This window comes from Heptranchias perlo, chromosome 18 (genome assembly GCF_035084215.1).
Source record: "Heptranchias perlo isolate sHepPer1 chromosome 18, sHepPer1.hap1, whole genome shotgun sequence".
In the NCBI taxonomy this organism is placed as follows: Eukaryota; Metazoa; Chordata; class Chondrichthyes; order Hexanchiformes; family Hexanchidae; genus Heptranchias; species Heptranchias perlo.
The window spans coordinates 39,808,114-39,835,003 of record NC_090342.1 but is presented as its reverse complement, the minus strand read 5'-3'; the positions used below and the strand labels follow the sequence as shown (position 1 = coordinate 39,835,003).

Below are 26,890 nucleotides of genomic sequence, written 5' to 3'. Positions count from 1 at the left end.
GGAAATGCACTGTTCTATTAAGATATCTAAATCCATGCTTGAAATCAAAGAATTAGAAAATTGGAGTTCTGTGCCTTTATATAGCATCTTATTATCTCCTAATGACATCCCAAAGTGCTTAACACCAAATGAATTATTTTTGAAGCGTGTCATAGAATCATACAGCACAGAAAGAGTCCATTCAGCATGTGCCTGAGCCTTGTAGTCACTGTGTTTTAAAAAAAATAGTTGTTGGCATGTGGGCCACATTTATTGTCCATTCCTAATTGTCCTGAAAAGGTGGTGTGGGTCTGCTCTTTGAACCGCTGAAGCCCTTTGTGGTGATATTGCCCCCGTGATGGTGGTAGGCAGGAAATTCCAGAATATTGACTTGGCAATGATGAAGGAATGGTGAGACATGTCCAAGTCAGGATGGTGTGTGACATGGAGGGGAACTTGAAGGTGATGGTGTTCCCTTGACATTGCTGCTCTTGTTCTTCTCAGTGGTAGTGGTCACAGGGAGGGAATTGCTGTTTAAGTAAATTGTAGATTGTACTTACTGCAACCACAGTGTGCCGGTGATGGAGGGGGTGGATATTGAATCCAATGGCAGGGGCACCAATCAAGCTTCGTCTTGGATGGTGTCGAGCTTCTTGAGTATGGTGTGGCTGCAGCCATCCAGGCGAGTGGTGAGTATCCGATCACACTCCTGACCTGAGCCTTAGAGAGGCTTTGAGAGATCAGGAGGTGAGTGACTTGTCACAGAGTACCCAGTCTCATTGTTGTTATTCAGTCATATGTGACAGCTCAAATTGTGCACAGTAAAATCCCACAAACAATAAATGAATGATTAGCCAGTTAATCTCTTTTTAGAGGTAATGGTGGAGGAGCAACATTGGCCAGGATCGTACGAGAACTCTCTGCTCCTCTTTGAATAATACCACGGTATATTTTACATCCACCTGAAAAGACAGACAAGGCCTCAGTTTAACATCTTATCTGAAAAATGGGATCTCTGATAATGCAGCACTACACTGATGTGTCGGCCTAGATTATATGCACATATCCTGGAGTGGGCCCTGGAGCCACACCTGAGAGCTGAGAGTGCTACTAGCTGAAGCAAGCTGAGTCTCAAACATACACGTAAAGTGCTGCTCGTTAGCTTCTCACTGAAAACATGATTTTTGATGATTGACAACAGTAGGCAGGATATTCAGTTCTTTTCAATCATTAAAGATATGAATGGTGGTGCAGCAGATTACCAGAGTTTGTTTTTAACTTTACAAGCTTACCTTTTTTACTCCAGCTGCTTTTATACTATTGCTGAAGCCCATCCTTCCACTGGGAAAGACTATCCCTTCCATGTGATTTCTGATAGATGGTTCTCTGAAAAAGCTGCTGCTTCTAGTTACATGGAGACACACCTTGTAATAACTTTAGTAATAACTGAAGAATTAGGTGACTCAGAGCAACTACATCAGAACAAATGCACCCTAAAGTATAGCAGGCCTTCTCCTGAACCCATGTGACAGATGCAGCTTGCTGCTTTTACCCATGTCATGTTTATGGTGTGAGATAATGCCTCAGATATGCAGCTGACTCACAACCGAAATCTCACACCTGAGAGTTGTCCAGTATTGAAAGCTCTGGAATGGATTCATGCCATCGGCACGTTATACAAGGAGGCCCAGTGGCAATGCATGACCAGAAAAAAAAATTAAGGTGCAAATTGCTGCCAGCCACGCACTTGTTAAAATCTCACTCATTTGCTCATTTATTAGAAGGATTCCCAATGTTGTCCACAGGGGTTTGTTTGCTGCATGGGTGGTTTGTAGTCTAACCTTTTTTTGTTAATCCCTGCAGACGGCAGAGATTGCCCTCGCAAATCTGAAGAGTAAATATGAAAATGAAAAAACCATGGTGACCGAGACTATGATGAAACTGCGAAACGAGCTCAAGGCCCTGAAGGAGGACGCGGCGACCTTCTCGTCCTTGCGTGCCATGTTTGCCACCAGGTGCGAACAGTTGAGTTTCTTGACAGTTGAAACTTATATTTTAGTAATTTTTTTGAAGGGGCAAGGGGTCCAACATTTACACTGAAGGGAGTCCAATACTTATTGGACCACTGGACTCCCAGCTTATACAGGTAGTTAGTTGGTTCAGTCTCACCGAATATTTGAGAGAACACAGGACACAAGTGTTATGGGGAGGCTTGGTTGTATTCAAACATCTGTCTCCATTTCAGCCTAGTCCAGCACATTACAATTGCTGGCACTGGATTTATGCACCTAAGTTGGTTCTGCTTGGTCTAGTAACCTGGTGAATCACCACTCTGCGGTACAAATGCCATTGTATTTTATTGTCTGGCAGATTAACTTAAAATCTGCTGGAAATATTTCCTGATCAGCTAATTCAATGATCGATAATGACAAAATTAAAAATTACGTTCTTATCCTTAGAGGTTATAATAATGTTTTGTACTCTCATCTACCGAGCTCCTCTAGCTCATCCACTGTAATATGACATCTTGAGTGCATTTATTTCATTTCATATTTTAAAAAGTTAAGTGTATGTTATAGTAGATTAAAATTATGTGACAGTAAAAGTCTCTTAAAAGGAAACCTACATAGCCAGGAATTTGTTTGCTTTATTCAGTTGATCCCATTAGCCGCACACTATGGAATGTAATAGTCTAGGTCTGTTCCTCATCAGAAGCTCCCTATAAATAAACATTTCCATTCAGAAGGAACCTCTTGGTTCCCTCGATGACTCCTCAAGTTTAGTCAACGAGTAGCTGAGTCCCCACACAGACCAGGAAGGTCCAGGTTCGATCCCCAATCAGTCTTGAGTTAACCAGAATGGCGGGGAAGGGGTGCAGTGGTGGGAGTTCTTGTAGGGTTTCTACAATTGTCCCAAGTGTGCTTGGAATCAGGAATGGGAAAATCCTCCAGGTTTCCCACTGCTGATCGCCATTCAGTACTGGAAGCGCAAGTGTAGATGTGGGAGAGGGTAGGATCAGGGTTTGACTGTGATACCACCCCTGTAATCAAATAGCCTGCTGTCAAGGCTCAAACAGAAAGGGCCTTTGGGCAAAGTACCGATGGAAGTGTACCCCAGCAAGGAGTCACTGCCTTCAGGAAAGAGGAGGAGGAGGAGGAGGAGGAGGAGGAAAAAATTAATTTTTATAAATATAAGGAACCCATTCAGAGACTGCTGCAAAACCAAATGAAAAAATGGAAGTGTTTTATTCAGCATCACCGTAGTGTTGTGACGTGCATCACGAAGCAGTAGGACATGGGTTTCTTCTTTTTACCCACACGGTGTTTCTGGTCTCAGTTTCAGGAAGCGGATCGAGTGTCGAGCAGAAGCCAGGTATTTGCCCACAGGGAAATGTGGGAGAATTGAAAGGCAAGACCACTAAAGGCCACTTTAGTGCGTCTCCCAGTGAGTGGCTTATGAGCAGCATTGGCAAAAAGGCACTGGGTGCAGAACCTGCCCATCTGCTCAGCCAAAGAAAGCTGCATGATGCAGGGAGGTCTAAAAGAAAGGGGAGGAAAATTCAAAGATAAGCTGTAATGCATGCTGCTACTTACAATAACAGATACTATCATTGTGTACATGGTTGCAGCTGTATATATGTAAGAAGACTGCTGTTGTACAAAAAAAAATGAATTATTTGGAAAAATAACATTTTCTGTTTGCAATAACAGGACAGTTTAACAGCTTTGTTAAACAGCTAACAGAGTACATTTCCCCTGGAACAGGTGGAAAGGTAAAGGGGCACAGTCTTCATAAAAGGATTGTTTAGCAAACCTTTTTTTAAAAAAAAAATCTGGGTAGGGACAAGGAACTGTGTCTTTTTATTCACCATAATGTGGTGCATACGTGACACAATGATTCGTTCGTGCAGTTTATGCCGTATCACGTGTTTGTAAACTGATGAAAAGGTTTGCCAAACACTTGCTCATGAAGACAGTGGCCCATAAAAGGCAGGTAAAAAGTCAATGAGAAGAGACTTTCCACCTGCGTTCACACTTGAAAATGACTCTCCCCACATTCTCAGGGAAGACAGCTGGTGGGCGGAGCTACTGAGGGACAGGGCGGGTAGACGGATTGCGTCAGGACACGGCTCCAATGAATACTTTCCCCTCATTTTAATCCCAGCTCGAGTTCTCACTGTAACCTTTTACCCGAGGTAAGATTTTCAAGGACTTTACCCTCACACTCCTTTCCTCCTGTAATGGAATAAACTTCCCCTCCTCCCCCTCCCTCTGCACTTTCACGTTGACAATGTTTTCTGCAACAATCGAGAAAAAAGCATTCATTCTCGATCACCTTTCAGCCTCCTCTTCCACCTTCCTCCAGCTTTTGAATGAAAACACTTCATTTTAAACTTTGAGTCAAGCCAGAACAAGCATCAATGAAGAGAGTGGTGGTTGGGAGAGTGAGAATGGCTTATTATCTGGGGAAAAATGGTACAATTAAATGATCTTTTGTGCACTGAATATAATATATGATTGTGCACTGAATATAATGGTATTTTCTAGCAAAAAAAACGTGTGTGCAACTTTCATAAAGGTGCACTTACAGGGGACATAGACTAAAGGTGTTGATGCTCTTTGTGTTATTAAGTCATTAGTTGCAAACTCATACCCTTAATTTCCCAAATGGTGAGTTCTTGTTCTCAACTGTGCTGTTGTGTCCAAATGGAAACCAAGTGCTTCTCCAGAGGGAAGAAGAAACAAGCAGATGCCAAATCATTCATAGTACCTTTCCTACACCGACCAGCAACCAGTTAGAGCAGTTTGGCAGAGCCTGCAGTGGATAAATGCAGGTATAATTCCAGTCTTTGCTGGGGCATCAGTGGTGATGGGGAAGAGATGAAGCACAACAATTGCTTTTTGCCTTCCCGGATAAGAGGGGAGGAAAATAAGCTTTCTTTTTTGTTCTTGATTGCCATCCAGTGACACATGCTGGGAAGTCCTTATATGGCTCATACACTGATAATGGCCAGCTTGGTGAGTTATTGCAAAGGTGCCAGCACCTGAGGAACCCATCACCCTGCCTTCACAGCGGCATCATGCTTTATCCCCACCATAATCTGTCAGACCATATTCTGTCTGGACTCCAGGATGGCATTCCCTTGTATCATCACAACATATGCACCTGCAAACTTTTGCCATCCTGTGCCATCTCTTCAGTCACTCCTACTGCCAGTCAACTTTTCCCTCTTGGAAATTTGGTAAGCTTAATCCAATCCTGAAGAAAGGTTATCCCTCATAGCCTTACAGCTCCTGGCCTGTTGCCTTACATCTATACTTTCTAAAGTCATAGAAGCTGCTGTTAACTCTTCAATTATCCATCACATTGCAGATTCAAATCCACAATCGCTAGTAGGGTTTTTGGTCATGTAATTTTTTTTTTAAACATCATGCACCTTTGGGACTTTTGGCATTTCACTTGTCATCACCTAGGGCATCTCCAAAATCATTGACAAGATCTAGAACTTTGCAGTTCTAACAAAGTACTATTAAAGGGGCTTTCATCCATTTTATTTTAATGGAAATCTTACTTCCTCTCTTCATTCTATATGTGCTGTAGTTGATAGCTCAGCATTGGACTTTCTTCCTATTGGCTCTGTCCCCTCTCCCCTAATTAAATAGCATCTTTTAAGATAATAAAGTCTCCAAGGTGCTTCACAGAGGTGTAATCAAAGAAATGGACACCAAGCCAACTAAGGAGAGGTTAGGAGGGGTGACCAATAGCTTGGTCAAAGAGTTTCATTTCAAGTAGGGTCTTAAAGGAGAAGAGGGAGCTGGAGAGGTGAAGGGGTTTAGGGAGGGAATTCCAGAATGTGGGTCCTAAGCAGCTGAAGGATCAGCCCCAATGGTGGGGTGAAGGGAAGAGGGATTCACAAGAGGCCAGAGTCAAACGAATGAAGTTTTGGGAGAGAGGGGGCTGTATGGCTGGAGGAAGTTACAGAGATAGCTAGAGGCAAGGCCATGAAGAGATTTAAACACAAGGATGAGAATGTTAAATTGGAGGTGTTGGTAAACTGGGAGCCAACATAGGTCAGCAAGGACAGGGGCGATGCGTGAGCAATACTTGGTGCGGGATAGAACATGGGCAGCAGAGTTCTGCATGAGCTGAAGTTTACAGAGGGTGAAGTTGGGAGGCTGGCCGATCATTGATCTCCTCCACGCATCCAACCCTAGCCACTCATTAAGATTTCACTCTACCTTATATAACTGCAAGTTTGTTCTATTTTTCTTTCTTTATATTTATCTCCATATCTGGAGATGCCTCTCCAGCATCTCTTTCACAGCCCTGGATAGGAAGTTCATCTATTGACTGGTAATCTTTCTCTCACTTCTAGCCACCAACCTCTTTTTCTCTGTCATAGTTTTTGCTGTTTTTCTGTATTTTATCAATACTGCAATGGCCGTTCCTTTGAACATTCCTCTTTTTGTTCTTCCTAAGCTCCTCGTATACCGTTCTACTTGTTCTTATTCTTCCCTTCACGATCGTATACCATCTCCTACTCTAAATTATTCCTTTTCAGGACTTCCAAATTATAGAACTCCCTCTGCCTTTTGGGAAAAGGCTTTTGATGCCGGGAAACAAAAAGGGGGGAGAAAAGATAGATTTAAGTGGAGCAGACTGCATTATATTGAAAGGTCAGTGGTACATTATTAAAGAAGTAACAACCAGAAATCACATGGGTGACTGTTGAGAAACGTTACACTGCAAGTTCAATAACAACAAGAACAATAACATACATTTATATATAATCATATAACATAGAAAAACATCCCAAGGCGCTTCACAGTGGTGTAATCATAAATAACTGGAGGCCAAGCCAAAGGTGATGATATTAGGAGTCGGGAGCAAAAGCTTGGTCAAAGAGGGCTATTTTAAGGAGGAGATGGAGATAGAAGGGCTTAGGGAATCCCAGAGCATGGGACCGAGGCAGCTAAAGGGGGTGGGGGGAAGGATGGGGGGGGAATGCACAAAAAGCCAGAGTTAGATGAACAGAGAGTTCAGGGAGGGTTGTTACGCTGGAGGATGTTACAGAAGTAAGGAGGGGCGAGGCCACAAAGGGTATTAAACATGAGGATGAGAATTTTAAATTGGAGGCATTGGGGGACTAGGAGTCGCTGTAGGTCAGTGAGGACAAGGCTAATAGATGAACGGGACTTATTCCAGGATAAGATACAGGTAGCAGAGTTTTGGATGAGCTGAAGTTGACAGAAGGTGAAGGAAGGGACACCGGCCAGGAGAGCACTGGAATAATCGAGTCACAAGGAGACAAAAGGCATAGATGAGGAAGTTCAGAGTGCATGTAACTCTAAATTTGTAGTAGTTGAAATCTTTCCACAGCACTTATCCCCATTTTTTTCCATTGGTTTTTCATTGACCTTCAAATCCCTCAATGCTATGGACCATACCTCAGCCAACAGGGCAGTTAGAGCAGGTACTGTCAACGTTCTGGCAATGTCATCTCATAATACAGATCCATTTGGTTAACATGAGTATCCTGTCCATCAGTCTTTATCCTCCCTCCTACCTACAGGGAAGTACCTCCACTCAGTGCATCTGCACTACCAGCTAGTACAGTCCTTTTGAGAAAAATCCCACATAACCCTGACTTTGTCCTTGGTTGCTTATCCATTATTTATCATTAGTTAATCAATATCTGTCAGCAAGGCATTGTGAGTAACTTCATCAAATTACTGTAGTTTGCATTCCAGCTCAAGGGAGTTTATTTCCAAGGTTTCCTATGCCTTGCGGCTTGTTGGGTTATATTGGTGGTACTTAACCTTTTATGCGAGGTATCATCAGCCACAGTGCTGTTCAAAAAGATGTTAATTGGAAGTTCCTCCGATTGATTAGCATGTTACTGAGTTATGTAGACTAGCAACGTCCCAAGTTTGACCTCGGTCTGTGCTGAGTCATTTACTCTCAGGCAGGGCCACTCTAATTGGCTTCAGTGCACCTGGTTAGAGGGGGAAAATCTGCAAGATTTCCCACTCCTCATCACTATCCAGTAAACCCCGCTGGAAAGCATGCATGTAAGTGGACCTTGAGAGAACACGATTGGGTTTGACTGTGATGTCTCCCATGGTCAAGTATCAATGTCTGGACTTGTACAAAGAATGATGAGGTTCTGGAGGGCTGAATACCTGAAATACCAGACCCCAGCATTAGTTAGCACCTTCAGGAGAGGAGGGAAGTAAATTGAAAATAAAAGAAGCAGCAGTCACAGGAGTATTTTTCAGAAATTATCATTTAAAGGGGCACTATCTTCAAGAAAAAGTCTCTGCCAAAGCTTTTCTTTCATTTGTTTACAAACACATGAAGCAATGGCATAAATCTCATCAAAATGCATTACGGTGTCACTTATGCATGACATCATCATGGCAAAAATGTCACCCCAAGCAATAAAAGTTTCTCTAACACTTTTTCATGCCCCTTTAAAGGAGCAGGAGGAGCTCTGTTTTGTATCAGACGGGTAAGAACGATGGCTGGTAATGACTTACCTGGAGATGTGTCCCAGGTACTTACCTTATATGTTTTTTAAAATATCAGCTGCAGGAGTGGGGAGCAAACAGGATGCTAATGCTATAGGTGTGAAAATAGGACAAATCCTACTGACATCAGTGGAGGGAAGTGGGAACATGTTAAAGGGATTGGTTTATATCACACCCTTGCATCCATTCTGCTGTTTTTCCATGAGATGCGGGTCACAGGATTCTGAGAGCCTTATAAATATGAATATTTAAACAATTAATGGTCACAAAAAATATATACCAGCCTGGGCTGCATCAAGTGATAAGTATTTACTATTCATAATACTTACTTCTGGAGTTCCTTCTCAATTATTCGTTGATGAATATTGATAAGGTTCCTCATAATGACTGTTGTAAAAAGAAGAAATCAGATTGGGATTGTTAACTTGGAAAAAATAAAAGACTGACAAATGGTTTCAAAAAGTGCTAGTGCCTGACTCCCTGCTATCCTCAAACTCTTTCCTTAGGTGTGATGAATACGTGACACAACTGGACGAGATGCAGCGGCAGCTGTCAGCGGCCGAGGATGAGAAGAAAACGCTGAACTCCCTGCTGCGTATGGCAATTCAGCAGAAGCTGGCCCTTACGCAGCGGCTCGAGGACCTGGAGTTCGATCACGAGCAGTCTCGGCGCAGCAAAAGCAAGCTGGGGAAAAGCAAAGTTGGCAGTCCTAAAGTAAGTGTGGAAGCGTCGGCAGGCAGCGTGCCTTTCCCAGCTGCCATAGACATTCTGACTCTGCTTGGTCAGAGCTCAGAGCAATAAGCAAGGGTCAGGCGGTCGACAGTGGTGCTTATAGAATGGGACTATGCAGTGACACTGATGGGACAATAAGTCAGTGCAAAAGACCTTTTGATCATCAACGACAAAAAGGAAATATGCTGTGTCATTCCCCTTCAAGGGGGAATAATTGCCCTCCTATTTTTAATTTGGTCACAGCCTGAAATTTGTGCCTTTACTTTACATTAGTACATTTTTTGGTGGGATAGGTGACCGTTTAAAGGGGAGTGACCTGTCAGATTTCTTTTTGCTTAACCCCAATTGTCTGTACAGTTCCAGGTGTTTGTGTTGAACACCATCCGGAGGCGGCTGTGTAGTTCTAATGTAGTGCTGTACCCCTCTGGTGGAGATTCCAACTCTTTGAAACCAATTCCATCCAAAGGAAGGGCTTTGCCCTCACATGCTCAGCTTAGATGGTGTATTTTGTGATAATGGTCAGAGAGCATCAGTGATTGCAGAGATTGACAAGGCCCAGATTTTAGCAATCTTCTTCCTGTTTGAAGAAGATGAATGAGGAAGTGGGCACCAAACACAAAGGGGAGGGAGATAAGTAAACATCTCTGAAGCAAAACACCATTTATTTTGAGCTGTACTGTTGCCTTCCGTCCACCCATACAACTCACTTACCTCTTTGAAGGATTTACACGCCAGTGAATTATCCAAATTCAGCTGGGAGAGAATCATTGTCTGGCCTGTAGTTTTCTCAATAGCTGTTGTGAATGATGAGCTGTGACTGATTAACAAGAAGCCCTGGTTAAGATATCATTGGATGATTCCCATTCTGAACAGATAAAATGTACTCTCAGTTGTGACCGACAGGCTGAGTGACAGTGTCTGGAGAACAACCATACCCTGGTTTGAGGGATACAATGTAAGTATTAACAATGTCTTTCAGGTGTCTTTTAGCCCTACGAGATATAGAAGGAATAGTCAGAGATTGAGGTGCATTGTGACAATTCCAGCAAGGAGCGCAGACAATAGCAAAAACTATCAGTGAAACCCCAGTGGTTTATGAATGCCTCCTAAGCTAGAGAAGGAATTGCACGGTACTAAGTACGTTTGATTTTGTGTAATATACTCTGTGTGCCATTGAGGCACATTTTTAAAGTGCTTTTGTGTTTGGGGTCAGTTCTTTTTGATGCTGTAACCCTGCTGTTAGCATCAGGAAGGCGAGTGGTGTTTAGAAAGGATGTAGGAAGGCAAGTATAACTGCAGGCGATTGCTTAATTGAGGAGTAATACCATTACTGGTAGTGTAGTACACCAATATTGTGTTTTTAACAGATTTTTGGTGAAAATGCATGCAGTATATATTATACAGAGGGCAATGTACGTAGTATAGATTATAGAGGTGACAGTGCTGTATAGACATAAAAGAAGCTCACAGGTAAGGATTGAAAGCCCCACATTGCCTCCCTCAGTTAAGTCTCCTGAAGGTGCTACATCTTACTGGGGTATAGTAGAGTGATCATTGCCTGCCCTCTAGTATCTGGTCCAAGTGCCCATTCTTCATGTATAAGTGTTAATAGGCGATTTGACTTTGTGAGCCAATCTCCACATATACTAATAGAGGCCACTGGATAGTGAGTAGGAGCTGGGAATCTTGGCTGACTTTTTTCCTCTTCCCTAGCCCAGGGGTGGTGAGGCCAGTTGAAACAGCCCTATCACCCTCATCTCACATTGGACAGTGCATTGCCAACAGAGCCTCAGGGGAAACTCTGGCATTATCTATTTTGATACAATTTACATCATTATTGTACAACGCGCATGGATAAAAGACTTGAAGATGACTCGGGGAGATTTCCTCTGGCTGTATTGGCGACACAGCTGGAAGGTTTCTTCTGATCGCTATTTCTAGCGACATTCTAAACTTATTCGAAAAGAAAGCATTTATAGCTTTGCTAAAAACAGTGAACACAAAAAAATCTTTCTGGTGTGTTTAGTGTTGTAACACGTAGCAACCAGAAGAAATCTTCCCCCAAATTTCCATTTAAGATTACTAGTAAAGATTGGCCACTAGAGGGCACCTGAAATTATATTTTAATGGCATCCCAAATGATTGAAAACAATCATTGTCCTTCCAGGCCTTGTTGCACCACTTAGACCTCATTTCTTAACTGGTCAGGAAATCTTTTTTTTAAGTTCTGATTCAAACATTATTTTCGTTTAAATCATTCACAAAATGTCTTAAAAAATTTATAAGACTGTTTTAGTGCCATTTGCTTTGCTTTCTTCCGGATGCAAAAGATCACAGGTGAGAAATACAGAATGTGTAGTGGCCATATTACCTCACTGCAGGGTTTTTGGGATTGTTTGAGTGCTTAGAAGAACCAGGAATGGCCTGCTCCAAAAACTCAGCTCCAACACTGCCAGTCTGGTTACCGAGAAGAGCTTACAGTCTGGCAGACACGACATTATCTGCTAGGGGACCAATTTTTGAGAAGTGGATTCTTACTTTTTAGAGCCATGTTTTAAAAATAAGCTACAGCTGCAGTTAGTGTTGTGATGACATCATTGAATTTTCCTGTATTTACCAATTGCCATTTGAGAGATTTTCCATGCAGCATTACCCATTTCATGATTGTGGATTCTACTTCCTTAATGTTTAGCACAATTAATGTCATGATTAACAAACTAGAATATGCACTCATTTGAAATAAAATGGGTTGTTTCAAACTTACATCTGTCAACCTTCCATTCTAATACCTCACAAACAATATGGATTTAAATGGGGAGCATTTAACTTTTTTTCTATTTTATAGAAACTACTTTTTAATCAATTAATGATTTTAGTACACAATAATTATACATGTCATAGTGAGGGGGGCTATGATGTATGACAGGACAAATTGATATTCAGTATTTAACTCAGGCAAAATATTTGTATTAAAAGACCCCTAGCTTTGTCAAAAGAAATGTTAGGCTAATTTTTTATTAATTTGAAAACAAGGTGATGTAAGATGCATCATTGTATGTGTGATAGATGTGGGCTCTATCTTGTCATTTTGTGATATTTCTATGTAATATCTTTTCATATGACATTTTAGCGAGGCCAAGTATAGCAAACTTAAACTGGCTTCTGTTAAATGATTACTAGAAGGGGTTTCTTTTGTCTTTGTCTGTGTGTTCGTGTGTGTGGGAAGGGGAGGTAGAACAAATATCCAATCTGTGTGAAGACACTACATGTTACATTGCAATAGAAATTCTTCCCTGGCTTTGGAACTTTGGATGCTCAGTACCCCCTGAACGATACCTAACGAACTGTGGATCCTTTGTAGCAAAATTTATTTATCGGGCAGATGTCATGGAATGTGAGCTTACAGATGTAGTCACTGAGCAGAACTTTCTGAGGCCCTACACCACTGGTGGGGCTTCTCACACTGCAGGTAGCTTATCAGACAATTATAGATATAGTGCCTGTGATTTTCCTCCATTAATGTCAACGGATGGAAAATCTCAGGCAAAGCACCCATGATTTTCCAATAAGTTGCCTGCTGCATGCAAGGTCCCACTGGTGGTGTGGTGCCTCAAATTTCCAGTCATTGAGGTAGAACTTGACTAAAACAGGTGATAGCGAATCGGCAGCCTGTTTTATATCTCTTCCGATTTTTACTTCCATTGAAATTAGCGGAAATGAAAATCGGGAGAGATGTAAACGGCCTTCTGATTCGCTTTCACTCGTTTTACACTATCGCATAAAGCCAAGATCTACCCCATTATCTCTAAAGGCTAAACCATTGAAGATAAACATTGTTTTAGAAGATTTGGATGGGTGCAATTTGTTTCAACATTGGCAATTCCAGGGAAATGCAAACACTGGGAATAATGTGGGATGCAAATACGGGATATTTGGGGTGTAGTTGGGGGAAAAAAACAAAGCAAGAATAGAGCTTCTCGATCAAAGTTTTAAAAATAGACTTAACAGTATATTGCACAAATTAAAGTAGCTGATTAGGCAGGCAAGAAGACACAAGCTTCATCCTTTCATTCTGGGCTGGATCAAAATCGGGCTTATACAATTGTGCGTTTGGAAGGTGGTTTATTTTCTAGTAAGTTGCTTACCCGCAGTTTGTTTCTGTTACATTTTAATGGAATCATCAAATAAAATCTAATTAGTGGATAAAAATAGATTTGAACTTCTCAAAGCACAGAGTCAGTTTTAATTCCTTTATTTTTGGCTGTTTGAAAGAATGAATTCTTGTTATCTGCCCAGTGGTCGTGTACACACCATGCCTTGAGGGTAGAGGGCACCAAGTCTTTCAGCAGTGTCCTCTGAGCCAGCCACAAGGAGCAATGCAACAGCAGCTCAGGGATGATCCTCCCATAGGGAGAGCGTCTTGCCTGCACTCCGCTCAACTAACATCAGAAATGGACAGTTCAGGGTTTGGAGAATGAAACACTCAAAACACCACGCCTGGAAATGATTTTTTAAAATTGTTCACTGCATATTCTTGATGCGAACTTTCAGTAAACTTGTGATAGTGTACGGCACACACAGTTTGGAAATCAATATTCGCACTGGTTTTGTTCTGAAACTTAACAACTTGCATTTATATAACTCCTTTAACACAGAAAAATTGCCCAAGGCGCTTCACAGAGGTGTAAGAAAAATGGATGCTGAGCCATTGGAGGAGCGATTAGGAGGGGACCAAAAGCTTGGTCGAAGAGGTGGGTTTTAAGGAGGATCTTAAAGGAGGAGAGAGAGATTGAGGTGTAGGGGTTTAGGGAGGGAATTCCAGAGAGTGGGACCTAGGCAGCTAATGGCACAGCCACTAATGATGGGGGATGCACAAGAGGCTGGAGTCAGAGGAATGGGAAGTATGGGATTATAGGGCTGGAGGAGGTTACCGAGATAGGGAGGGGTAATACCTGGAAGGGATTTAAAAACAAAGATGAAAATATTAAATTGGAGGCGATGGGGGACAAGAAGGCCAATGTAGGTCAGCGAGCACAGAGGTGATGGTGAGTGTAACTTGATACAGGATAGGATACAGGCAGCAGAGGTTAGGATGAGCTAAAATTTATGGCAGGTGGTAATCACATCTGGAAAGAGACCATGCTCTTGAAATGCAGTACTTTTTGTGGGCTATTGATTACAGATCATTTAGAGTAGCGTTCTGTTGCCTTGTGCCACATTCTGGATCAATGTAATAGTATCACATTGATATAGCTCTTCAATATGCTGCATTGTGTCACATTAATCTAGAATAATGTGTTATGCTGGATGGTATTGTGTTGATTGAGAGTAGTGTGTTGTGCTACAAGGCATTGTGTTGGTGCAGTTCATACATCAGAATTTAGGAGATACAAATATTGCTGAAAGCACTGTACAAGAGCATGAAATAAGCACTTTTACCAGGCATTTGTTTCAGCTATTTGTTCTTGTTGAAATTGCACAGCTCAGCTACTCCAATATTGCTTTAGGATTCATTAAGAATCAAATGAATTAACTATGCAGTGAAGCAATGCCATTATGTAAGTTTGTAGTTTAGATATTTTGGAATTCCCTCTCCTGCTCTGTGCAGCCACACTATCATCCATCATCATGAGTGCAAAACAGTCCAACTTGTAAACATCTCTACAGGTTGTGGCAGCATGACTGCACACAAGCAGAGTATGGAGGTACTCCAAGTCTCTGCCCATGCCATTGTCCCCTTGGTTTCCCTCCATTCTCAAGTGACCTAGTTGAGACCAACAGTCTTACCTCCTCAGAAGAATGGAATCTTGTCTGTGTGTCAAACAAAAAAAAAGTTTAAACTTGTATCTCTTAGTTATCAGTTCAGTGATTTGAGGCTTTAGGTCCTGGGCTGCCTTCTTCCATACAGCTTTTCACAAGAAACTTCATTTTTTTCCCCCTCAAACTCAGGAAAAGATTCCAGGAAATTCCTCTCTCAGCCCTAAAGGTGGTCAGGCATACTCCAGGAGGCCACAGTGACTGGTGACATTAATCCTCAAAGGTTCACCTGCCTTCTATATTTAGAAATACCTGCTAGTTGCAGGAACTCATCCAGCTCCCTTTTGAATGTTTGCGGTGATTCCACGCTTGCTGCGTGTCAACAAATTATTCCAGTGATCAGCTCTGTGCAAAAAGAAGTACCTTCTAAGATCGAACCGAGTTCTCTGCTTTTGTATCTTATGTTCTTATGTAAGAGACATAAACTTAAGAAACAGGAGCAGGAGTAGCCCATACAGCCCCTCGAGCCTGCTCCACCATTCAGTAAGATCATGGCTGATCTTCAACCTCAACTCCACTTTACTGGCCGATCCCCATATCCCTTGATTCCTCTAGAGTCTAAAAATCTTGTTTTTTTTTATTCGTTCACGGGATGTGGGCGTCGCTGGCAAGGCCGGCATTTATTGCCCATCCCTAATTGCCCTCGAGAAGGTGGTGGTGAGCCGCCTTCTTGAACCGCTGCAGTCCGTGTGGTGACGGTTCTCCCACAGTGCTGTTAGGAAGGGAGTTCCAGGATTTTGACCCAGCGACAATGAAGGAACGGCGATATATTTCCAAGTCGGGATGGTGTGTGACTTGGAGGGGAACGTGCAGGTGGTGTTGTTCCCATGCGCCTGCTGCCCTTGTCCTTCTAGGTGGTAGAGGTCGGGGGTTTGGGAGGTGCTGTCGAAGAAGCCTTGGCGAGTTGCTGCAGTGCATCCTGTGGATGGTGCACACTGCAGCCACAGTGCGCCGGTGGTGAAGGGAGTGAATGTTTAGGGTGGTGGATGGGGTGCCAATCAAGCGGGCTGCTTTATCTTGGATGGTGTCGAGCTTCTTGAGTGTTGTTGGAGCTGCACTCATCCAGGCAAGTGGAGAGTATTCCATCACACTCCTGACTTGTGCCTTGCAGATGGTGGAAAGGCTTTGGGGAGTCAGGAGGTGAGTCACTCGCCGCAGAATACCCAGCCTCTGACCTGCTCTCGTAGCCACAGTATTTATATGGCTGGTCCAGTTAAGTTTCTGGTCAATGGTGACCCCCAGGATGTTGATGGTGGGGGATTCGGCGATGGTAATGCCGTTGAATGTCAAGGGGAGGTGGTTAGACTCTCTCTTGTTGGAGATGGTCATTGCCTGGCACTTATCTGGCCACTTATGAGCCCAAGGCTGGATGTTGTCCAGGTCTTGCTGCATGCAGGCTCGGACTGCTTCATTATCTGAGGGGTTGCGAATGGAACTGAACACTGTGCAGTCATCAGCGAACATCCCCATTTCTGACCTTATGATGGAGGGAAGGTCATTGATGAAGCAGCTGAAGATGGTTGGGCCCAGGACACTGCCCTGAGGAACTCCTGCAGCAATGCCCTGGGGCTGAGATGATTGGCCTTCAACAACTACTACCATCTTCCTTTGTGCTAGGTATGACTCCAGCCACTGGAGAGTTTTCCCCCTGATTCCCATTGACTTCAATTTTACTAGGGCTCCTTGGTGCCACACTCGGTCAAATGCTGCCTTGATGTCAAGGGCAGTCACTCTCACCTCACCTCTGGAATTCAGCTCTTTTGTCCATGTTTGGACCAAGGCTGTAATGAGGTCTGGAGCCGAGTGGTCCTGGCGGAACCCAAACTGAGCATCGGTGAGCAGGTTATTGGTGAGTAAGTGCCGCTTGATAGCACTGTCGACGACACCTTCCATCACTTTGCTGATGATTGAGAGTAGACTGATGGGGCGGTAATTGGCCGGATTGGATTTGTCCTGCTTTTTGTGGACAGGACATACCTGGGCAATTTTCCACATTGTAGGGTGAATGCCAGTGTTGTAGCTGTACTGGAACAGCTTGGCTGGAGGCGCAGCTAGTTCTGGAGCACAAGTCTTCAGCACTACAGCTGGGATGTTGTCGGGGCCCATAGCCTTTGCTGTATCCAGTGCACTCAGCCGTTTCTTGATATCACGTGGAGTGAATCGAATTGGCCGAAGACTGGCTTCCGTGATGTTGGGGATATCGGGAGGAGGCAGAGATGGATTATCCACTCGGCACTTCTGGCTGAAAATGGTTGCAAACGCTTCAGCCTTGTCTTTTGCACTCACGTGCTGGACTCTGCCATCATTGAGAATGGGGATGTTTGCAGAGCCTCCTCCTCCCGTTAGTTGTTTAATTGTCCACCACCATTCACGACTGGATGTGGCAGGACTGCAGAGCTTTGATCTGATCCGTTGGTTGTGGAATCGCTTAGCTCTGTCTATAGCATGTTGCCTCCGCTGTTTAGCATGCATGTAGTCCTGAGATGTAGCTTCACCAGGTTGGCACCTCATTTTTCGGTACGCCTGGTGCTGCTCCTGGCATGCTCTTCTACACTCCTCATTGAACCAGGGTTGATCCCCTGGCTTGTTGGTAATGGTAGAGTGAGGAATATGCCGGGCCATGAGGTTACAGATTGTGCTGGAATACAATTCTGCTGCTGCTGATGGCCCACAGCGCCTCATGGATGCCCAGTTTTGAGCTGCTAGATCTGTTCTGAATCTATCCCATTTAGCACGGTGGTAGTGCCACACAACACGTTGGATGGTGTCCTCAGTGCAAAGACGGGATTTCATCTCCACGAGGACTGTGCGGTGGTCACTCCTACCAATACTGTCATGGACAGATGCATTTGCGACAGGTAGATTGGTGAGGACGAGGTCAAGTAAGTTTTTCCCTCGTGTTGGTTCGCTCACCACCTGCCGCAGGCCCAGTCTAGCAGCTATGTCCTTCAGGACTCGGCCAGCTCGGTCAGTAGTGGTGCTACCGAGCCACTCTTGGTGATGGACATTGAAGTCCCCCACCCAGAGTACATTCTGTGCCCTTGCTACCCTCAGTGCTTCCTCCAAGTGGTGCTCAACATGGAGGAGGACTGATTCATCAGCTGAGGGAGGACGGTAGGTGGTAATCAGCAGGAGGTTTCCTTGCCCATGTTTGACCTGATGCCATGAGATTTCATGGGGTCCAGAGTCAATGTTGAGGACTCCCAGGGCCACTCCCTCCTGACTGTATATCACTGTACCGCCACCTCTGGTGGGTCTGTCCTGCCGGTGGGACAGGACATACCCAGGGATGGTGATGGAAGAGTCTGGGACGTTGGCTGAAAGATATGATTCTGTGAGTATGGCTATGTCAGGCTGTTGCTTGACTAGTCTGTGGGACAGCTCTCCCAATTTTGGCACAAGTCCCCAGATGTTAGTAAGGAGGACCTTGCAGGGTCGACTGGGCTTGGTGTTTTGCCGTTGTCGTGTCCGGTGCCTCGTGGTCCGATGCCGGGTGGTCCGTCCGGTTTTATTCTTATTATGACTTTTCGTAGCGAGATTTTACAACTGAGTGGCTTGCTAGGCCATTTCAGAGGGCAATTAAGAATCAACCACATTGCTGTGGGTCTGGAGTCACATATAGGCCAGACCGGGTAAGGGCGGCAGGCTTCCTTCCCTAAAGGACATTAGTGAACCTACATCTGCTAGTTCCCCTTTACTTATCCTAAAAATCTATTGATCTCAGTCTTGAATGTACTTAATGACTGAGTATCCACACTATGGGGAAGAGAATTCTAAAGATTCACAACCCTGAGTGAAGAAATTTCTCCTCATCTAAGTCCTAAATGGCCGACCCCTCATCCTGAGACTATGACCCCTAGTTCTAGACTCTCCAGCCAGGGGAAATATCCTCTCAGCATCTACCCTGTCAAGCCCTCTCAGAATCTTATATGTTTCAATGAGATCGCCTCTCATTCTTCTAAACTCGAGAGTATAGGCCCATTCTACTCAATCTCTCCGCATATGACAACCCTCTCATCCCAGGAATTAATCTAGTGAACCTTTGTTGCACTGCCTCTAAGGCAAGTATATCTTTCCTTAGGTAAGGAGACCAAAACTGTACACAGTACTCAAGGTGTGGTCTCACCAAAGCCCTGTACAATTGCAGCAAGACTTCCTTACTCTTGAACTCCAACCTTCTTGAAATAGAGGCCAACATACCATTTGCCTTCCTAATTGTTTGTTGTACCTGCATGTTAATTTTCTGTGTTTCGTGTACAAGGACACCCAAATCCCTCTGAACACCAACATTTAATAGTTTCTCACCATTTAAAAAATATTCTGTTTTTCTATTCTTCCTACCAAAGTGAATAAACTCGCATTTCCCCACATTATACTCCGTCTGCCACTTGCCCACTTACTTAACCTTTCAATATCTCTTTGCAGTCTTCCTTTGCGTCCTCCTCACAACTTATTTTCCCACTTAGTTTTGTATCGTCAGCAAACTTGGATATATTACACTTGGTCCCTTCATCTAAATCATTAATATAGATTGTAAATAGCTGAGGCCCCAGCACTGATCCTTGTAGCACTCCACTAGTTACAGCCTGCCAACCTGAAAGTGACCCTTTTATTCTTACTCTGTTTTCTGTCCATTAACCAATCCTTTATCCATGCTAATATATTACCCCCAACCCCATGAGCCCTTATCTTGTGTAACAACCTTTTGTGTGGCACCTTATCGGATGCCTTTTGAAAATCCAAATATACTACATCTGCTATTTCCCCTTTACTTATCCTATTAGTTACATCCTCAAAAAACATACACTATTTCCCTTTCATAAAACCATGTTGACTTTGACGAATCATATTATGATTTTCTAAGTGCCCTGTAACCATATCCTTAATAGTGGATTCCAGCATTTTCCCGATGACTGATGTCAGGCTAACTGGCCTGTAGTTCCCTGTTTTCTCCCTCCCTCCATTCTTGAATAGTGGTATTATATTTGCTACCTTCCAATCCACTGGGATCGTTCTAGAATCTAGGGAATTTTGGACGATCACAACCAATGCATCCACTACCTCTGCAGCCACCTCTTTTAGAACCCTAGGATGTAGGCCATCAGGTCCAGGGGATTTGTTGGCTTTTAGTCCCTTTAATTTCTCCAGTACTTTTTCTTTACTAATATTAATTACTTTAAGTTCCTCACTCTTATTAAACCCTTGGTTCCCCACTGTTTCTTACATGTTTTTTGTGTCTTCTACTGTGAAAATAGACACAATATCTGTTCAACTTCTCTGCCATTTCCTATTCCCTATTATAATTTCTCCTGTCTCAGCCTCTAAGAGACCCACATTTACTTTCGCTACTCTCTTCCTTTATACATACTTGTACAATCTGTTTTTATATTTCTTGCTCATCTCATATTCTATTTTCTCCATCTTTATCAATTCTTTAATCATGCTTGCTGGTTTCTAAAACTCCCCCAATCCTCAGGCTTACTACTCTTCTTGGCAAAATTATAAGCTTCATCTTTTAACCTAATGCTATCCTAAACTTCATCAGTTAGCCACGGATGGATCACTTTTGCCGTGGAGTTTTTATTTCTCAATGGAATGTATATTTATTGAGAATTATGAAATATTTCTTTAAATGTTCGCCATTGCTTATCTACCGTCATATCTTTTAATCTAATTTCCCAATCAACCTTAGCCAACTTGCCCCTCATACCTATGTAATTGGCTTTGTTTAAGTTTAAGATTCTAGTTTCGGACTTAAGTACGTCACTCTCGAACTCAATGTGAAAGTCTGTCATATTATGATCACTCTTCCCCAGAGGATCCCTTGTGATGAGATTACTAATTAGCCCTGTCTCATTACACAAGACAAGATCTAAAATAGCCTGTTCCCTGGTTGGTTCCATGACGTATTGTTCTAGGAAACTGTCTCGAATGTATTCCATGAACTCGTCCTCCAAACTACTTTTGCCAATTTGATTTGTCCAGTCTATATGAAGATTAAAGTCCCCCATGATTACCGCATTACTTTTGTTATAAGCTGCTCTTATTTTTTGATTAATACTCTGTCCAACAATATAACTACTGTTAGGGGGCCTATAAACTACTCCCACCAGTGTTTTTCTCCCTTGTTATTTCCGATACTGATTCTACTTCCTGATCTGCAGAGCCAAGATCCTGTCTCACTACTGTCTTTATGGCATTCTTCATTATCAGGGCTTACCACCGCCTCCCCCCACCCCCCTTCAGCTTTTCCATTTTGTCTGTCTTTTCAAAAAGTCAAGTACCCGAGAATATTTAGTTCCCAATCTTGGTCACCTTGTAACCACGTCTCAGTAATGGCTGCTAGATCAAACCCATTTATCTTCATTTGTGCTATTAATTTGCTTACCTTGTTACGAATGCTTCATGCATTCAGATAAAGCGCCTTTAATTTTAACTTTTTACTATTTTTCCCTGATTTGACCTTATTCACTAATGCACTATTACTGTTAAACTCTCTCTCCCTTCCTATCACACTCTCCTTATCTTTACCCAAATCGCTACACTGCTCTATGGCCATGACTTACCTCATTAGGTTTATAAATTTCCCCTAACCTAACCCCTTCCCTTTCTAGTTTAAAGCCCTTTCTACCGCCCTAGTTATTTGATTTGCCAGGACGCTGGTTCCAGCCCGGATTAAGTGGAACCCATCCCAACGGAACAGCTCCCTCTTTCCCCAGTACTGGTGCCAGTATCCCATGAATCGAAACCCTTGTCTCCCGCACCACTCTGAGCCACGGATTTAACTCTCTGATCTGTTTGACCCTATGACAATTTGCGCATGGCTCAGGTAGTAATCCAGAGATTATTACCTTTGAGGTTCTGCTTATTAATTTGGACCCTAGCTTCTCAAACTCCCTCAGCAGAACCTCATTTTTAGTTCTATCTATGTCGTTGGTTCCTACGTGGTTCACAACAACTGGACCCTCCCCCTCACGCTCCAAGTTCTTTTCCAGCTGTGAGGAGATATCCTTAACCTTGGCACCGGGCAGGCAACACAGTTTTCGGGACTCCCAGTCGTGGCTGCAGAGAACAGTATCTATTCCCCTGACTATACTATCCCCTACCTTCCACATTCCTTTTTACTCCCCCCACTTGAATGACCTCCTGTACCACGTGCTGTGGTCAGTTTGCCCATCCTCCCTGCAGTCTTTGTTCTCATCCATACAGGTAGCAAGTACCCTGTACCTGTTGGATAAGGTCAAAGGTTGAGGCTCCTCCATCACTGTATTCTGGGTTCCCGATACCTGCCTGACTCACGGTCACATCCTCCTATCCCTGACCACTGAACTACTACCTAACCCAAGGGGTGTGACTGTCTTCTGGATCAAAGTGCCCAGATAACTCTTTCTTTTCCTCCCCACCCCCGGTGCATTGCAGTGTCTGCAGCTTGGACTCCTGCTCAACAACTGTAGGCCAAAGTTCCTCGAGCTGCAGACACTTACTGCAGATGTGGTTGTCTGGGATCACGCTGCTCTCCACTAACTCCCACATACTGCAGTTATGACACATCACTGCCCGGCCATCTCTATTGAGCCTTGTTTTATATATTTAATTAGTTAAAGTTTTTATTCACTATTTTTAGTTTTATTAACTAATTAGTTTATCTAGTTATTAATTTAATAAGGTAATAGTTATTTAGATCTTGGTTTAAACCACTGTCCTAGTTTACAGAGCAAAAAAATAGTAATACTCACCAAGCAATCACCCACCTGCTGTCCTGTGACATCACTCCTTGATTGGTCATTGGTCCCGCTCTCTCCTGGTCCTCACTTACCTATCTAGCTCAAATAGCCTATCCACGTGGACACAATCTAATTCTTTTATTATTTTAAAGAGCTCAATCATATCCCCTTGAAGTATATGCTTTTCCAAGGTAAAATGCCCCAACTCTCGAAGCCTGTCCTCATAACCAAGTGTCCTTAAACTAGCTATCAATCTAATGCCCTCCTCTGAACCTTATCCCCCATCATGTGAAGGGACCAAAACCAGATACAGTATTCTGAATGTGGCCTGACTAAGGCCTTGTACAAAGAAAGGATAGTACTTTTTGCATTATATTTAACTGTCCTGGCAATATATTTGCTCTCATAAGAACTGCATAGGACTGTTCTTGGACCTTCAATGAATCATGCACTATAATCCCAAGAAATTTCTTGTACTCAGCAGCCTTGATCTTGCGTTTTTGAGCACTTTGCCATTATAAATTTCTATGTCCGCATTTATAATGGAAACTGCCTATGTAAAACTTGTCACGCAGTAATTACACCCCCCCCCCACACCTCAGTGGAGGCACAGCAATGCCAGCATTGGTGGAAGGGTTTAATAAAAGTTTCTATTATAAATTCCTGTGTCCATATTTATAATGGAAAGATAAAAATAAGAGAAGAATGTACAGTTCTAAAATGGGGACTGAATTACATTTGTACATTTTGGTCCGATTATCCCCGCTTCATCTTAATACTGCTCATTGTGCAAACTGTTTAGCATTTGCTGCACTCCTGTTATTTTTACCGCAGTTCAAAGTAAGGCTAAATAATGACTGGAATTATTCTAAATAGAAATCAGAGGAGTAAAGTGCGACCTGCCCTGCTGAGTGTTTTCCAGCATTTTCTGTTTTAATTTTGACTATTCTAATGCTCTCCTGACCGGCCTCCCATCTTCCACCCTTCGTAAACTTGAGCTCATCCAAAACTCTGCTGCCCGTATTCTAACTTGCACCAAGTCACGTTCACCCATCACCCCTGTGCTCGCTAACCTACAATGGCTCCCGGTCCAGCAACGCCTTGAATTTAAAATTCTCATCCTTGTGTTCTAATCCCTCCATGGCCTCACCCCTCCCTATCTCTGTAACCTCCTCCAGCCGTACTACAACAACAACAACAACTTGCATTTATACAGCACCTTTAACGTAGTAAAACGTCCCAACGCGCTTTACAGGAGCATTATCAAACAAAACCACACCGATCCACTTAGAGATATTTGGACAAATGACCAAAAGCTTGATCAAAGGAGCGTCTTAAAGGAGGAGAGAGAGGTAGGGAGGGAATTCCAGAGCTTAGGCCTAGGCAGCTGAAGGCATGGTCGCCAACAGTGGAGCGATTAAAATTGGGGATGCGAAACGGGCAAGAATTGGAGGAGCGCAGAGATCTCGCAAGGTCGTAGGGCTGAAGGAGGTTACAGAGATAAGGAGGGGTGAGGCCATGGAGGGATTTGAAAACAAGAATGAGAATTTTAAAATCGAGGCATTCCCAGACTGGGAGCCAATGTAGGTCAGCGAGCACAGGGGTGATGGGTGAACGGGACTTGGTGCGAGTTAGGATACGGGCAGCAGAGTTTTGGATGAGCTCAAGTTTATGGAGGGTGGAAGATGGGAGGCCAGCCAGGAGACCATTGGAATAGTCCAGTCTGGAGGTAACAAAGGCATGGATGAGGATTTCAGCAGCAGATGAGCTGAGGCAGGGGCGGAGACGGGCAATGTTACAGAGGTGGAAGTCGGCGGTCTTGATGATTGAGCGGATATGTCGTCGGAAGCTCATCTCAGATGAGATTTCTGCGTTCTTCCAATTCTAGCGTCTTGTGCATCCCGATTTCCTTCGCCCCAGTATTGGTGGCCATGCCTTCAGCTCTCTTGGTCCTACGTTCTGGAATTCCCTCCCTAAATCTCTCCGTCTCACTACCTCTCTCTGCTCCTTTAAGATGCTCCTTAAAACCTACCTTTTTAACCAAGCTTTTGGTTAACTGTCCTAATATCTCATCTTATGGCTCAGTGTTAGATTTTATCTCAAAATGCTGCTGCCTGGGGTTTGAATGCTTCACCTTCTGACTCAGTGGCGGAATACTACCACCAAGCCAAGGCTCACTCCTATATTTGGAGTATAGCTAATAAAAAAGCAATGTATAATACTCATGTTTAAATGTAGTCACTACAATTTTTAGAGTAAATTATACTCCTTACATCATAATGCAAATCCTCTTCCCCTCCAGAATTATTCATGGGTTGAAATCAACCATTCATTCTCCACAGGGGCAAAGTTCCACCCAAAATCATTTTTTAAACTCTTGAAATCCAAAAAGTTATATTAAACCTGGAGTCAGAGCCAGATTAAGAATTCTTGGGGTTCTCGGCACCAAAAACATGGAGTGCCCCTCCGCACCCCTCGCACAGCCCTCTTCCCCGATCCATTAAAACGTAGATGTGTAGTAAAATACAATAACAAATAGGTACATAGAATGTTTACACACTGCATTAAAGTAAAGCAAATCATATCAAAACTGATCCAGCGGTTGTATGCAGTTTTTCTGCGTTATGTTGAGACTTTCCGAGGGTCCCATATCTGACCGGGGCCCCTGGGCATGGGTCCCGTAGGCCTGAAATAAATTAAATTGCTCAGCAGGATGATATATTTATTTTTGGTTTCCCTGCATTTTTCTGTCTCCTCTGTCACTTTCTAATAAAAGATTTCTTCTTTCACCTCTTTCTGTTTTCTTCTTTAGCGCGTTGTTTACCTTTATGGTTTTTGACAGTTGGTCTCCTGGCACTGAACACAGCAAACTTCTCAAACCTTTATGTCACGTAGTTCCTGGATTTGTAGTTGTATAATATAGGTGAGAACATTCATCTCCATCTAAATCTAAATATAGTCGCACCGCTGTAGAAACAAGGTCAGACAACAAACACTCTTATATTATTGTAAATTTATAAAACATTATACAATTATGTAAGTTTGACCTTTTTTTAAAGAAAACCAGAGCAATTGGTTCTGTAATTATTTTCAATCCAGGAGATCGTGAGTTTGATGCTGGCCACGTTTTTGATTGCTTGTTTTGAAGGTCATCTGCTGTTTTTCAAACCCAGCAATTCACTTTCGGGCATGTTTCCATGTCAAATCTGGTTAATGATTGCATACATAGAAGCAACACGTTGGATAGTACATCTACCACATTTTAAAAATAGGATTCTTAAACCCTTTATACTGCTGAGTACCAGGTTTGTTTGTCCAAAGTCCAAAACAATCTGAATTAGACTAATTAGGGGGTGGGGTGCAATCCAAATGTATTTGAATTAATCCAGTTTGGAAAAGACTTCAGGGCTCACCTCTAAAACCCTGTGACAACTGAGATCATTTTGGTGTTTTATTATAATGTGCTGTATATTTGTAGGCCAGTTAACGTCGTGCTTTTTAAAGAATGTTGACTTGAACACTATCTAGAAGGGTGAGGCGTTAGTCAAATTATTCTTAGTACTCTCGCCACCTCAAGAATTTTGAAAAAATGTGCAAGATGTGCATATAAAGCTGCATTACAATTTATTTTATTTGCAGTCATGGATGGTTTTCCCATCCATGACTGCAAGCTAATCTAGTCTGTGCTGCACCCGATCAAAACTAGCAGCAAAAGCCTTTTGGAGCATCCAAATGGCTGTTTTTCCTTAGCAGTCTGGCGTATATTTGCATGACCTGTGCAGTAAGTTGATTGGTTCGTGCTCACATAATGTTTTGTAGTGCAGTTTTAATGAGTGTTCTATGATTCTGGCACTTCATCTGTGGTACAGTCACACTGGTTCTGATTTGTTGTAACCCTGCGTGGTTACATTGCACAGCAATCTAGCAGCGAGCCATGTGACCTGAAAGGCCTTTTCTCATTTCAGCATTCTTTGGTCTTATGGATATGGGCTTAAATTTACTAAAACAATGGAACAAATTTTACTTTTTAAAAAAAAACACCTTTATTAATGCACAAATCGGCCAGGAACTTATAGCGAGGAAGAGATACCCCGTGAATTGCAAATC

The 26,890-nt window shown here is 43.0% G+C and overlaps 1 protein-coding gene and 1 long non-coding RNA gene across 3 annotated transcripts in view; one reads left to right on the top strand and one right to left on the bottom strand.

The window, feature by feature from the left end:
• Positions 1–26,890, top strand: part of LOC137334787 (protein bicaudal D homolog 1-like) — a 252,771-nt gene that overhangs the window by 200,760 nt on the left and 25,121 nt on the right. Inside the window, exons 6-7 of the mRNA XM_067999759.1 lie at positions 1,843–1,994; positions 9,017–9,224. Coding sequence (XP_067855860.1) covers positions 1,843–1,994; positions 9,017–9,224 — 360 coding nt within the window. The remainder of the gene's footprint in view (positions 1–1,842; positions 1,995–9,016; positions 9,225–26,890) is intronic.
• Positions 81–25,784, bottom strand: LOC137334789 (uncharacterized). Of its 2 annotated transcripts, none has more exons than XR_010966245.1 (3): positions 25,608–25,784; positions 8,840–8,897; positions 81–941 (listed from the first exon to the last, which is right to left on the bottom strand). It is a non-coding gene; the product is annotated as an uncharacterized lncRNA (long non-coding RNA). The 2 variants fall into 2 exon arrangements; XR_010966244.1 differs by lacking the exon at positions 25,608–25,784 and adding an exon at positions 9,954–10,049.